Genomic DNA, 15,718 nt, shown 5'->3' with positions numbered 1-15,718 from the left:
AACTTGATTTTGTGTATATTTTATATTGAAAAGCTGTCCTCCAAAACCTGATTTAATTGAGATGACAGAGCATTCTGTTCCTAGGCTTTTGATAGTTTATACAAATGGAACCAGAATTTTCTTGTGTTTGAACAACTTGATAAAGAAAGTATTGTTGACATCTGCAAAAGAAAAAGCCACAACAATGTAAGTATTTCTATACTTTCTTAAAAACAGCAAGACAAAATAGTAGAATGAAAGAAAAGTCTAGGAAGAGACATGAAATAATCCAGGAATTTAGTACATGATCTAAATAGCACCTTAAGTTAATGTGAAAATATGTTATTCAATAAAAGCTATTGGAGCAATATTATAGCTTTCTGGAAAAAAGTTGTATATATGCCTCACATATTTTTGAAAAATGAATTCTAAAAGAATCAAGATTTAAATGTAAAAATCAAACCATAAAGTTATTAGGAAAAAAATGGAAAAGTTATATCATGTAAGAATGTCTTGACATTTAAAAATACAAAATAAAATTGACCAATATATTAAAATTTTAAAATTCTGACAATTTGATGAAGTTGGAACTACTTTTCCCCAAAGCACATTCCTTGTAAAGTTCCAGGTTGGAATGGCCACAGGGGAATTTGCATATCAGTTGTGGCCTAAGTGAAGCAGCAGCCCCTAAACTATAGTTTAGATAAAGAGGGTCAGACACAGAAGGACTGCAGGGTTCTAGTTTATCCTTGCTCTGTTTAGAAGTCTTTGTCCTGATTCCGAAGGGTCACCCACAGATGCTTTGTTCTGTACTCTTTGAAGAGGAAGCTATAAAGGATCAATAACCCCCAGATTTCACATGAACCCCCCTCAGAGTTCCACTCCCCCAGCTAGACGTGTCACCTTCCTGCAAGTTTCATCTCCTACACCAACCCCGAACTGGTTAGTGAGTTTTCTCTGCTTCTTCTCAGACTATTTTTTCAACTCCTTTTACTTCAAGCGTAATTTAAAATTTAATTCCTAGAGTAAACTGTTCCATAGATTCATAGTGTCTTAGTTTCCTTTACACTTTACATGGATGTCTAAACACCTAATTATAAGCATAATAAAAAGCAACAAACTTGGAAAAATATTTGCACTTGATACCAGAGATAATGGCCCATTTCCCTAATTAATGAAAGGCTGCCTCAAATATATAAAGAGAACAATAACTCAATAGAAAAATGGGAAAATGTGATTAAGAAGGATGCAAAATTGTACAACATGATTTTAATTCAGAAAGCAGGAAGACTAGAAGAAAATACTAAACTTTTATTAATGGTTTAACTAGTATGGGTGGTTTTTATTCTCTTCTCCATTTTCAATTCTCCAAATTATAATTAATGCAGATTTTCTTGTTTTATTTTAAAGAAAAAAACTAAAATTTCAAAACAAGATAATAGGACGGTTATAATGGTTAGTATATTGCTTATTGTTGTCCTTAAATTAGTTACTCGGAGTACAACATATCGGTATTCAATTGTCCAAACAATATTAGCACAAGCTTTTCTTTTTTTGAGCTAAGAGAAATTAGTAGTATAACTATTTGAACTATACATACATATATTATACTATACTACACTATACTTCACTATTTGTATAGCTTTTCCCTTTCTTCTTTTCTCCTTTCCTCCTTCCCAGTTGCTCTTTCCCTTTGAAGAACTTCTTCCCATTTTATAATATCTATTATACAGTTTGCATCTTATTTACTCTTGTGGAAATCAGTGTGGAGCTTCCTCCAAAAACTAGGATTGGAGGTCATCTTTGACCCAGGTATTCCCTTGCTGGGTATCTTACCAGAATAATTAAAAGCATCAGGCCACAATGATATATGTGCACACATGTTTATAGCAGCACAATTTGTAAGAGCTAGATCTTGGAAACAACCCAAGTGCCCAACCACTGAGGAATGGATAAAAAAAGGTGTGGTCTTTTTATACAATGGAGTACTACTTCAGTCATAAAGGATAAACTAGAGACTTTTATAGGTAAATAGATGCAACTCAAGACCATACTTCTAAGTGAAATATGCCAGATGTACATGTTAATACAGATTTCCAAAGTACTATTAAGTACCATCTCCTGGGGCTGGTTATGACACACATATCAAATCCCACATTAAAATGAACTAGCAGAATAAAAAAGGAAGTCAGAAATCTCTTCCTGTGCAATCTCCAGTGTCCATCATACTGACAATTTCCTTGAAGCATTCTCTGATACTACTGACAGCTAAGAATGATTGCAAGACTTCTTCTGGGCTAGGCATCAAGTACTGTTCTAAGCACTTTCTTTACCTGTAGTTACTGATTTATTCCTCCCAGCATCCCTATGAAATGAGTACAAATTTTTAATCTCTATTTTACAGAATGAAAATCATGGGCATACAAAGCAAGAGCCATGACAGGATTTTAATGCAGTCATTCTATCTTCAGAATCCCTGCCCTTAATTACTATATGTACCACCACTTTGTGGAACCCAACATGTTTCATAAATCCTTGTCCTTTTAACTCTGCCTGAATTTATCTGTGACCCACTCTAAGACACCAACACCCACCCCTTAGTCTTTATAGCTGTTTCCTTGTAGATTCAGCATCTTACCTTGCGAACTGCAATAGCTCAAATGCAAATGAGTGCTGTAGATGGGTCGTGGCCAGTCAGTAGCTGCCCTCTGACACCCTTTTTCATTTTAGTCATGTCACCAGATCGCAATAGCTATGATTTCCTATAATACATCCTTCTTTAAGTTATATTTTCTGTATAGTGTTCCTCCAGTGTCACGTGGTCAGTTTTCATGACTCAGCTCAAAGGCTACCTCCTTAAGAAGTATTTCCCAGATCTGCCTGCATCCATTTTGAAGAGACATTTGTGTGTTCAGTATTCTAAATACACCTTATAATTTATTCTACTTGGCACTTGTCTCCTAGCATAATCATTTAGCTATTTAGCCTAGGCATCCCAGTTTCAGGACAACATTCATGTCTGATTCATCTTTAGGAACTGTATACCTCAGCCTGTTTCATGTATGTACCATTTTGTAAATACATGCATGGCTGCACTGGTTAACAAAAAGAATTTCTGACAAAGAGGCATCACTATGACTAATAGGAACTAGGAAAGGTTATTTTGGGCAAGGTGGAATTTGTGCTAGACTGAAGGATTGGCGTGCTTTGAGGAGGGGGATGAGTGAAAGGCACAGGTTACTGCTGTGGGGATGACTCTTCTATTTGTCTAGATGGGTCATGCAGGTGTAGCAATCCATACTTGGACATAAGATTTTTATATAAACATCAAAAATATTTTTTGCCATCAGAAGAAACAGTCTTTAAAATTATGGCCAAAATGGTAGCCCTAACACTCAATCAACAGGAAACAAAGCATATGTAAGATCTCTGTGCTGTGTACTGGGCCCTCTACCCAGGCTGTCTGAAATGATAGGATCACCAGGGTGGTCACGGATGAGACCCACCTACAGTACCATTCTTGAGGGCTCACCCGAGCCCCAGGATTCCTTCATTATGCTGCAACCACACCACTCTTTGAGTCTCCCAGAGGTCCTTCATGCATCAAGGCTGGTCTGGGGGCCCAACCTGGCTGCTTTCTGAGGATTGTGTTAAAGGCAGGGAAACTGAATCTCCCTCCATAGCTCCTAACAGGATCTGGAAAGAAACTTCCACCAAAAAAGATGGGATTGACAAGTTGCCTGGAGAAGGAGCCTCAGTGGGTGAGAGACTCAGATCTTTAACCTGTTTGAAGTCATCCTGAGCAGGTCTCTTCTTTTGCTATTGAGACTTTGATTCTTACATCTGTAGAATGAGGAGAACTGACTCACTGAGGAAAGCTAGCGTCTCTTTCCTGTGGCGTGGGGGGTGGGGGAGGACCCTAAAAGAACTCACCTTGTGATGGCGCCGAGGCCAGTGAGGTTTCCTGGAAAGGGATGTGAAGGGGCAAGAAACTGCACAACTCAGTCGGCCACCCTGAAAGCAATATGTGGCTGCATATGTGGAACAGAAATAAAGTGAGTCTGAGACCATATATGTCAGGTGGTTTTTTCCATCGTAGTCTCAGCCTTCTGGGACCTTGAAAATAGTCCCATGAAGGAGGAGGTGGCTGAGGGGAGGGCCAAAGTCGGGTCAATAATATAAGCCTTAGTAAATACTGCAGTAGTGAAGCAGTGGGGTTGCACCTTGGGGAATTTAGGATTTCTGCAAAGTCTTGTCTCCACCTCCTCATTATTAATCTATGGGGATTGTAAAGGGAGATATTGCAAAAACTCAGTTTAACCAGTAGGGACCTAGAGAAACTGTCTGTTTTCCCAAGTCACCCAAGAGAACCAGAGGAGGAGCCAGAACTGAATCTGGATTCTGAGATTGAGGATATTGTTCCCTGAGATGCCTGTTTGCAACAGGATTTAGGGGCTGAGGCAGGCTGATTCCTAAACCTAAGGATGAGGCAGAAGCCTAAGTTCGATCTGGGGATGAGGGGAGAACCCTGGAAAGGAGCCAAAAATGGGGAGACACCTTCCAACTTCACCTTCTTAATGAGTCCACAAGCAAGTTCCCACCCAGGGCCTTGTTAGTGAGAATTAGAGGGATGCTGTCTCAGGAGTCTCATAGTGATCCTGAAGGGGAAGAAGCATTGTGCTGTTAGGAAAGGGGGAAGGGCTTTAAAGTTGCTTCCTACTGTGATTTTCAGGCCAGGCTCTTAGAAATTTAGAGTCTATTGATAGTAATGAGGAAAGACAGAAAGTTGGAACCCATTATGTGCTACAGCCCTCAGACTCTCCTGCCCTCTCCTGACAAGTAATTATTCAGTGAGCCCTACGTGACAGCATGTTCTGTGCTGGAAGCCAGCTGGGCTTTGTAGATGAGGAGGTCTTCCTTCCATTTATTAGCAAATGCTAAAATCCTGTGTGCCTCAGTTTCTTCATTGTAAAGTGTGTGCAATGTACCCTCTTACAGTTGATGGGAGAATGAAGTGGAGTAACAAACAGAATTCTTGGCAGGGGGCCACCTGTAACATTCTTTACTTATAACTGATCGCTCTTATTTTGTATTTCCTGAGGATATGGCACTGTTCCATGAGCTTTAGATACATTAAATCCCAATCAACCCTTTCACCAATTCTCTGAGGTAGGTACCTATATTTTCCCCATTTTACATATAAATAACTGGAGATTCAAAGTAACTCAGTCATTTGTCTAAAGACACATAGGAATTTGGGGAGTAGGTGTTCAAGCTTGTGTTTGTCTACTTATAAGTACCTAATCTCAGCAACTATGCCTTACATCTTACTGTCACCCTGTTTTCATCAGGCCCTTTGCCCAAACAGTGTACTTTTAGGTTCTGCACTGACGGCCATTGTTCTAGTATACCAGGAGCTATGTCCTGAGGGTAATCTTAAAACATTTGTATTTCAAATAATAACAACCATGCTCCATCACTTATCGCCCAGCCATAGCATTAAATTTGACTGCCAGCTGCTACCTCCAGCTTAATTCTTCTTTTTCTTTTGTCTCTATTATTCTAACTGCCAAGAATTTAACTCTGTTTGTGAGGAAAGCTGTCATAAAAATAGAAAAACTTTCTATTGGCAGAAGGTGTATAAAACAAAGGTGAAAGAAAAATAGCAAATTGGGAAACTGTGGAATTATTTGCAAAATATATGCCAAAGAATTGAAATGTACAGTGCATAAAAATTCCTATACATCATGAGAAACAATCCAGTAGAAAGAGAGAAATATATATGAAAAGATAATTACCAATGAAGAAAGACAAGTGAATTGTATTAGTCCTTGCAGGCTACCATAGCATAGTACTATAGTCTGGGTGGCTTAAAAAATAGAAATGTATTTGATCACAATTCTGGAAGCTGGAATTTGAAGATCCTGTTCCAGAATGGTCCGATTCTGGTGAAGCTTCTCTTCCTGGCTTCCACATAGGCATCTTTTCACTCCATGCTCATGAGGCAGGGAAAAAGTAGGGACAGGGAAGAAAGAAGACAAAGAAAAAGAAGGAGGAGGAGAAAGAAGAAGGAGGACAACAAAAGAATAAGAATAAGAATAAGAATAAGAATAAGAATAAGAATAAGAAGAAGAAGAAGACGAAGAAGAAGAAGAAGAAAAAGAAAGAAGAACAACAATAACAACAACAGCAACAGCAACAACAACAAGAAAAGATGGAAGAAGAAGAACGAAGAAAGAAGAAGGAAGAAGAGTAAGGGAGAGAAGAGGAGAGGAGAGAAGAGGAGAAAACCAAGAGCATATATCCAAATAAGTCACATTGGAGATGAAGGCGTTCACATATGAAATTTGAGAGAGACACAACTCATCCCATATCATGGATAATATTTGACAATATATTTAACTCTGTGAACATAAAAATGCATATCAACATAATAATAGTAATTTTCAATCATTACACTGTCAAAAATTAGGAGAGGTTTTCATAACATCCACTGTTATCAGATGTTTGGAGAATAAGCAGTATTACTCACCACTGGAATAATAAAATGTTCACACTTTTGTAGAGGAAAAATATATATCTAAATCTAAATTTTTGTTTCATTTTGCTCAATAATTTCACTTATCAAAACTTATGGAAATGCTTGCAGAAAAATAATACACCTATAAGAAATATTCTTGATATTATTGATTGTGAACATAGTGAAGCTGAAAATAATTTGAACCCCATGAAAAGGTACATGGTTAAGTACATTATGATTTAGTCATAAATTATGCTAGAAAACATTAACTAATACTAATAGAAGTTTTTAGATATTTAACAGGTAAAAGAATCTGCCTACCATGTACTGTATAAACAAAAAACTGTCATAACCCTCCTATTGATATGAAATATACAACTTGTTTATACTGGTAGAAAAATAGAGAAACAAGTTTCTGTAAAAATGTTTAGACATTTATAAAAAGCTAGAAAACAGCAAATTACTAGTAGTAATTACTTCCTAGAGTTAAATTATGATGAGTAAGGATAAAAAGAATGACAGTATTGACTTTAATTTTCTATGATAAAATGTTTTTGTTTTTATTTTTATAAATACATTTTTTAATTAAAAATCAATACATAGTTATACTTTAGAAATGAGAAGTGTTCATTCTGCATTATTTTTAAGTATTCTAGAAACTTGCAATGTCAGCAGGGCACTGGAAACAAATGTTCCCAGTTTTGCTGTGCAATTCCTGAGTGATTTTGTGGGACTCAGTGTGAAAGCAGGTGGGGGAGCTGCTCTCAAGGGAAGCCTGATGGTGGGAGGTGCCACTTCTTTCCATGAGGTTGTGACTTTTCATTTTCCAGTTTGTAGAGAATCTTAGCAAAAACTATGAATGAGAGGCCCTTCCTGCAGGACTCTGAGCCTCCCAGGATATGGCACTTCCTCAGTCCCATCTCAGTCTGGACTGGGAAGTGTTCCTAGGATCAAATGGATAGCCAAGAGCTGTGTTCTGCAGGAGGTGTATAACTACTATTAAGTAGAGTCTCTTTGGGAAGCAAGAGTATTACTTTCTAACAAAAGTCATCTTGCTGAGAGATCTAGGAGAGCCAGGCACTGCTGCTGTGTGGTTCTGGCCGTGCTGACACACCTTTCACACCATAGCTCGCTTTCCTGTGAGCACTCTCTGCAGGGCACCCTGCACATCAGGGTTCCTAAGGCTGTAGATTAGTGGGTTCAGCAAAGGGCTGATGACAGTGTTGAGGATGCCAATGCCCTTGTCCTTGTCTGAAGCCTCCACTGAACCCAGCCTCATATAGCTGAAGACACCAGTCCCATAGAAGATGCCCACCACAGTGAGGTGGGAGCCACATGTGGAGAAGGCCTTCTTCCTGCCTTCAGTAGAGCGGATTCTCAGGACTGCAACTGCTACATGGATGTATGAGGTGATAATGAGAATCACAGGTGCACCAGCCATGAGGATCCCCAGACCAAAAAGCAGCAGCTCGTTGAGTTGGGTGCTAGAGCAGGAGAGTTGGAACAGTTGTGGGAGGTCACAGTAGAAGTGATTGATCACATTGGGGCCACAGAAGTTGAGTGTGGATATGGCCACAGTATGGGTTAGTGCATTGGTGAAGGAACATACCCAGGACACAGCCACCAATATCCTCTGGACTGGCTGGCTCATGCGGGTGCTGTAGTTGAGGGGCCGGCAGATGGCCAGGAATCGGTCATAGGCCATGGCTGTCAACAGGAAGCAGTCTACACCAGCCAACTGGTGAAAGAAGAAGAGCTGTGTGAGGCAGGCTCCATATGGAATTGTACGCTTGTGGGACACAAGACGACCCAACATTGCGGGGATGGTGACAGTGATGCACCCAATATCCAGCACTGAGAGGTTCCCCAGGAAGAAGTACATGGGAGTGTGGAGTTTGGGGTCCACCAAGACAGCTGCCAGGATGCTGAGGTTTCCCCCAACTGTGATCAAGTAGGCAAAGAAGAAGAGCACAAAAACAACTGGTCTAAGCCCTGGTGTCTCCACCAAGCCCAGCAGAATAAACTCAGCAATGGCTGTTCCATTGGCCCCAGATTCTGCTCCCATAAGTCCCTGTAAGGAGATAGTCCAGAGTGGAAGGGATCAGACTTCAGGATTTAATTATTCAATAAAAATATATGACCCTACTTTCATACGTCAAGCCCCAGAGTAAATTTCCATGTTTTCTAGTGGGTATTTTCTCACTCCTCAGGCTACATACACCTCAATTATTAACCCTCTCTCTGCCTTCACCTCAGTATCCTTACCTGACTTGTCTGTGCTTTGCCTGATCCTTCTACTACCTTGGAATTCCTTCATTTCCTCTTGTACACTTTGTATCTTTTCCTACTTTATTCTCTAGAATCAATAAATGAGAGGTCTTCCCAGTAAGCGCCTCTATGAGGAAGGTTGGAGATAAGATAATGCTGAAAGTAAAAGTAAATGGATAGCAAAGCAGAAAGCAACATAGGAACTGATCATAGATCCATCCAAATCTGTTATAAATAAAATAAAATAAAATAAAATTTAAAAATCTGGCAAGTCTAAGGAAGAAAAAAAGTGAAGATATACAAAATTATGAATCAAAAAATCCAGATATTCACGGACCAAAAATAAATTTGAATAATCATACTATCTGCTTCTGTTTGAGGTACCCCCCAAATACAATAAACCAGCTACAACTAGAAAAAGAAGAAAAAAATATTCACAAATATGCATCCACATTTAGGCTCCAAATTAATTTCTCTCATATAAAAATTATTGTGAACATGTTAATATAAATAGAATTTCCATATAAACCTTTCTTAGGTTAGAAAAAAATGAAAATTTTCCCTTTCACTTTTTTAAAATTGAGAAATTTTGATAATAAAAACGTAAGAATGACTTTAAAATTGAATTATTCTTCACAACCCTTATTTGGCAAGACTAATGCAAAAGTCCTAAGTACAATAAAGAAAACTCACCACAATTAAACAGATGTATAGAAAAAAAAGGATGATTTAGCATCCTGAACATATTAGTTGGATTTTAAAAGAAAATTTTTCTAAATGGCAATTCATAAGTATCTACATTTTGTAATGTAGAGAAGAAAAGCAAAAAAGTAAAGAATGACCACAACAAAACTCGTGATTACAGGGATGGGGAGTACGCAAGTGTATGAGAGGATATGTCTATTGCAGGCTTATATCCTTCACAATGGCGAAGTAGTACGGATACTCCATTCAAATAAAAAAGAATGAAAGCAGTGGCCTTCATTACTTTATTTTTCATTATTGTAAAAGTGTGAGGCAAGAGACATAAGATGCTTATGATGGAGATCTTTTTCAAATGGATGGAGGGGCAAGAGATGGAGGGAGTAGGGAAGGGAGGGAGAGGAAGCAAAAAAAAGGGAAAGAATGAGGAAAATAGAGCTTTTGCAAATGGGAAGAGGACCAAGAGTTGGAAGGAGGAAGGAGCAATGGGTAGGTGGTGGTTTAAAAAAGAAAGAAAAATTAAGACATGTTATGAACATGGACCAGTTCTCCATGACAACTGTAATCATTATGTACCACAAATATGTACTAATAAAATAAACACACATTAAAAAAGGAAAAAGGAAATAGCAAATAATTTAGAAACAATACAATTGTATAAATAAACACATGAGAGAGGAGAAAAAGGTAGGAAACTCAGAATTAATAGGAAATTAGCAAAGAAGCTAAAAAGTAGCTACACATAGGTCAGTAAATTTCTTGAAAATCAAAAGTAATAACCTATAACATCTAAAATTCCCAGATCACAACAAATGATATCTTTTGATATAAAATTAAAGCCAGCATGAGGTAAGTCTATACCCTAACCACATAGGCAGGTACCCAGAATAATGGCAGGAAGAAAATGTTTGCAGTTCCAACTGGTGAGAACATGGGACATTTTGAATTCCTTTTTCCTCACTTTTATTTTCTTTTTCTTTCAAATGATCTACAATGAATGGGATTACTTTTATAATCCAGTATATATGTGCTGGCTTTGTAAGAGTCCAGAGGTCCTTAGGACTGGGGTAGTGGCTCAGTGACTCTGCCTCTTTGTGTCTCCAGCAGGTTTGGGGTGTTTCTCCCCAGTATATTAATAAAGGTTTAGTATGCTATACGAATTTCCTCAATTCTCTCTGAAGGAATAATATCAAATCACTCCATTATGTCCTCTTTATTGAAAATATAATAAAACAATTGAGTTATCAGTTTCCACCAAAATCAGCCTATGAAGTGGCCATCAGTGAAAGCTAATGATTTTTTGTATTCCTTATGTGCATGCTTTATCAGAAGATGGGTTTACAGAACATTTACCCTCTGCTGATCAAACAAATTCCTTTCTTTGACTTTCTTCTTTTTGATGCATCCTTTAAAATATAGTAACCAGATAACGTTGTTGGTATCTAGAAGTATTTAAATTGTTTTAAGAATATAATGAACTGCCTTAGGTAACTTATTAAAAGTTATGATGTCTAGAACTGTATATACTACGATGTAGGGATAATGAAGATAGATTCCAAATTCTTATAAATTATTTTAAATCCAAGACACAGCTTTCCTTCAATAATGTAGACCCTGAGTCACTCTCAGGGTCCCACATCCAGGATAATATTCAGCTATAATCCACTGTGCCAGTTTAGTGCCTTCTAAATAATTTTATTATCATCTCACCCAAAAATTAGCCTTACCAGTGCACATAACTGTGTACTCACTACACTCTGTATCTAGTATACTGTGTAACCAGTGGCATTGGCTCTTAGATACTGTCCAAAGACCAAGCTGTTTTAGGTCTTGGATACTATCTACTCTCTCTGTTGTTGAATTGGATATCAGGTTTAGAATGAATTCTAGATGTACTTATAAGTTGTCTGATTTTCTTTTTTGTTTAAAGTAGTGCTATTGCTGTGCCAGCTCATTTTACCTTTGCTAACACCTAAACGACTAAGAGGTTATCAGGGAAAGGGTCTGTATGGAGGAGACATGTAATTTGTCCACTAGTCAGGCCAGTTCAAGATGACTGCTTCTAACTACATCCCCAAGAGACACTTCCTGAAACCTGGAGGGCATTAGAAAATCTATCATAACTATATGGAAGAACAAAGCTACATCCCTACCTCTCACCAGAGATCAACTTAAAATGAATCAAACTTAAAATGAATGTAACACCTGAAATTATAATTACTACAAAAATCACAGGGGAAATACCTCAAGATATTTGTATAGGTAAAGAGTTTTTGGATAAGACCCTAAAGTACAAGCAAAAAAAGCAAAAGTTGACAAATGAGATTATATTAAATAAGAAGCTTTTTTCACAGAAAAAGAAACTATCAAGAGCAAAAGAGACAAAGAGCAGAATGAGAGAAATATTTGTAAACCTTTCATCCGACAAGGGATTAATAGCCAGAATATTTAAGGTCAAGCAGAAGGAAACAAGAGCAACCAATCAAGCAAAAACAAACAAAAAAAGCAAAAAACCCCAAAGCAAAACTAAAACAGCACAACAACAATGAAAATGACGTCTGTTTTAAAAGGAGACAAATGATTTGAACAGATAGTTCTCAAATAAAGACATAAAAATGGTCAGCAAATATATGAAGCAAACACTCATATATTTATGTGAGCCAAAATCCCTCTTAGTTTTGCCATAGAAATGATATTGGAGGCAGTAAATATCTGCTTGTTCATGTCATATAAACAAAGGATGACAGAGGAAGCACTAAGATGATTCTTAAAGATTTTTTCTTTCAGAGGTAGTTGGAGATGGGTGGTGCTGAAATGCAAGTTGCTTAGAGTCTTAGGAAAAATACCAGTGTAGAGGTTATGCTCCTTGAATTCTAGAATGTATTTTGTCACTGACAGAAGGATTCTCACAATATTCTGAAAGCTGTTGAGGCACTATACAATGAGGCAGCAGAACTAACTCAATTCAGAAGCCATTATTGGTGCCTATGTAATTGCACATCCTTGATAGCATAAGTAGTAAAGAACAATATCAATAAAGACACCATCTCAAATGTTCTGTGCTTTTTGGAAGGATATATGTTAACTATTAATATTTCTCTGTTTAGAAATGTGTCCAATTAAAAAGTTCCCTCAAAAAATTCCACGTTATTTTGCAGTTCTCTCTGGAGCTGCTCTGGATACATTCAGATTCAAAAGAGCATATTTTCCACCTCTGGCTCTCAACCAGCACCTAGACCCTGCAACTGTGACCTTTCTGAGACAGCTTCATTTTTTGTATGCAGTTATAAAGCAGACGAACAGCTATAGACACACAGGAATAGCTGCCAAAGACCTCTGTGCCAGAGTCCCAAATTAGATCTCCATAATGTTGTGGCTGTCTGCTGTGTAGGGGTCCCTGGATGGGTGGGACATTCACAGTAAGGTCCTGAAAGTTTTGGAATCAGTGATTCCTGTGTTACCCTATGTGTCCTAATCATATATCTCTAACTTATTCAATAAATACTATACAAGTTGACATATTAATATTTGGAGTAAAGCAGCTGCCATACATATAAAATAATTAAAGGATAACTAAACTGTATCCTATTTGCCTGCTTCAATTCAGTTGAACTGAAATTGTAAATTTTCACTTGTTGATTTCATACCACCTGTTTGCTGAAACTGTTGATTCTGTCTGAAATGTTCCTCTTATTAAGTTCTCAAATGCTTTGACTGAACTGAAGTGTTCCTTCTCCCTAGAGGTTTTCATGGTTCTCCACAAACTCCTTTTCTCTAAACTTCTGTGTACACTTTCATTGTACACTTCTTAACTCTTATCTCTTTTACCCTTCTGCATGGTTATTTCTCTGTAGAGCACAACTGTGATTTGTGGACAGATTTATGTCTGATTCAACTTTCCATTTTCAAAGCCTGCCATCATAGTTTTCATATAGTATGTGCTTAACAGTTCTAAATAAGTAAACGAGTGAACTCTCAGTGAAATGGATATTGTACTGGGCTATAGGAGCTGGGAAAGCTTTTCAGGGTAAGCTGGAATTGATGCAAGCTGATCAGACATTGATATGCTTTTTTGTTTTGTTTTTTTTTTTTTGGTTTTTGGTTTTTCTCCGGTACCGGGAACCGAACTCACGACCTTGCGCTTGCCAGGCAGGCGCTTTGCCGCTGAGCTAAATCCCCAGCCCCAGACATTGATATGCTTTAAGGGAGGTACAGGCTTGAGTAAATGGCACAGATGCCCTGCTGTTGGCATTCCAGCTCCCTTTGTCTAAAGGGAGCATTTGTAAGGACTCATTTACCAGTAGTTAAAATAATCTATTCATGTTACCTGTGCCTCTTGATGAAAGGAGCCCAAAAGTGTTTGGCAAGTAGGAGGATTAGGGCCTGTGAATAAGGCTGGGCATAAAGAATACACCTCACAGATAAGCCCTGTGACCCTAAATCTATAGAGGTGAAACTTACTCATCATTACCAAGATTTTGGGATTGTCTATTCATCCAAAAAAATCTTTCTTCATGAAGTCATGATGATGACATGAAGTACTCCTAGGTTAACACAGTCAGGTATCCAGCACGAGCTTCAGGCTCTCCATACCCAGAGTTCATGACTCCTTCCTCTGACAACCCAGCTAAAAATTTTATGCATGTGATGATGAAGACCTAATCAGGGTCTCTGATGTAGGGTTGTGGTTCAAGTTACTCTGAGGAACAGGCCCTGGCAGGAATGCTGGATTCTTGGAATGCCCTAACACTCCAATAGAAACAGAAAGGAGATTCAAGACAAGAAGTTTGCCAGATCAGGCAATGTGCCCTAGTATAGGATCATTCCAGCACCGTTGCTTTCTCCTTGTGCTGTATTGGGTATTGAATCAGGGTCTTTGCATTGAGATACATCCCTAGCTCTTTTGATGTTTTATGATTTTATTTTGATCCAGGATCTCACTATGTCACTAACATGTCCAGAATTGGCTCAAGCTTTCTATGTCACTGCTTCAGTCTCCAGACTGCTGGGATTAAAATATGTACCTCCATGTCCCACCTTTTTTTTTTTTTTTTGAGACAGGATCTTGCTATGGAGTTCAGACTGGCCTTGAGCTCATTTTGTAGCCAAGGCTGGCCTCAAACTTGCAACGATCCTTCTGTCTCAGCCTCCCTAGTGCTGGGATTACAGGTGTGTGTCTGTAATCAGGACTCCCATCTCCCACTTCTTTCTCTCTGTCTTCATGTATTATCTGAATCATGACTTTTCCCCTATGGAATCATCTGTAAATTAGGAGGTTTGACTCACTTGGTAGCCACTCAGATGCCTTCTCAAGGAGCAGAAGGAAACCTGCAGAGAGAGTACCTACCTTGTTACAGGTTCTTGGGCTACAAGTTTTCTGTTGAAGGGAGAGAAAGAATGACAGACCCTGTGCAGGCCCTTGTCCCAGCTAATAAGGAGGGGCCATATATAAGAAAATGAGAGAAAGATGAAATCATTCTGTCATGCGGCTCCAACTACTGTAGTGTCATCCTCTGGGACTTCAAAAATTAGTTTTCCCAGAAGGGAGTAGGGGTTTAGAGAGCTACAAACTGATAAGCAATACAAACCTGTAATGAGCCAAATAATGATGCTTTATAACTTTTTATAGTTTTGAGTCTCTCAAAAAGGCCTTATACCCAACTCCATACTCTACCTCTCATGTAGTTCCATAAGGGCAACTAGGGGACTTATTGACTGCATTTATTACACAAGGACAGTGAAGCCCAGAGAGTACTATTTACCCTTACAAAGTAACCCATGAGAGGCTGGGGATTTAGCTCAGTGGCACAGCACCTGCCTGGCAAGCACAGGGTCATGAGTTCGATTCCTGGTACCAGAAGAAAAACAAAAACAAAAAAACAAAGTAACCCATGGAGATCAAGGTGATGAGGCCAGACCAGAGACTACAGAATGCTTTGTTCTCCTAGAGCCTCGGCTCTAGTGAAATCTCTGAGCTGAGAGAAGCCAGGCTTGCCTTCACTCAGAGGTGAGGAGGCAAAAGAGAGACATTTTCTCCAAATTCAATTTCCTAATGAGTCTTCAGGAATACACTGCTTTCCCCGTCTTTTTTATTTTAAAGAGAAAAGAACAAAAACAAGTGAACAAATACATAGACATAAACAAAAACAACCCAAAAACAATGAAAATGATACAGAATTTCGAACAAGGTGATAGGAAATTAACAATGGTTGTTTTATTACATATTGTTATCTTCAAATTGGTTACTCA

The 15,718-nt window shown here is 38.4% G+C and overlaps 1 protein-coding gene across 1 annotated transcript; it reads right to left on the bottom strand.

Moving 5' to 3' along the window:
* Nucleotides 1–7,859: 7,859 nt before the first annotated feature.
* On the bottom strand, nt 7,860–8,564 carry LOC102026864 (olfactory receptor 3A1-like). The gene is made up of 2 exons (XM_013503359.1): nt 8,109–8,564; nt 7,860–7,891 (listed from the first exon to the last, which is right to left on the bottom strand). Exons 1-2 carry the CDS (start codon nt 8,562–8,564, stop codon nt 7,877–7,879), a joined length of 471 nt encoding a protein of 156 aa, XP_013358813.1. The 3' UTR covers nt 7,860–7,876.
* Nucleotides 8,565–15,718: the final 7,154 nt, after the last annotated feature.

Source organism: Chinchilla lanigera, unplaced genomic scaffold (genome assembly GCF_000276665.1).
Source record: "Chinchilla lanigera isolate Chin_1 unplaced genomic scaffold, ChiLan1.0 scaffold00080, whole genome shotgun sequence".
NCBI classification, from domain to species: Eukaryota; Metazoa; Chordata; class Mammalia; order Rodentia; family Chinchillidae; genus Chinchilla; species Chinchilla lanigera.
The sequence above is the reverse complement of the archived record's forward strand: the minus strand, read 5'-3'. Positions and strand labels throughout refer to the sequence as shown.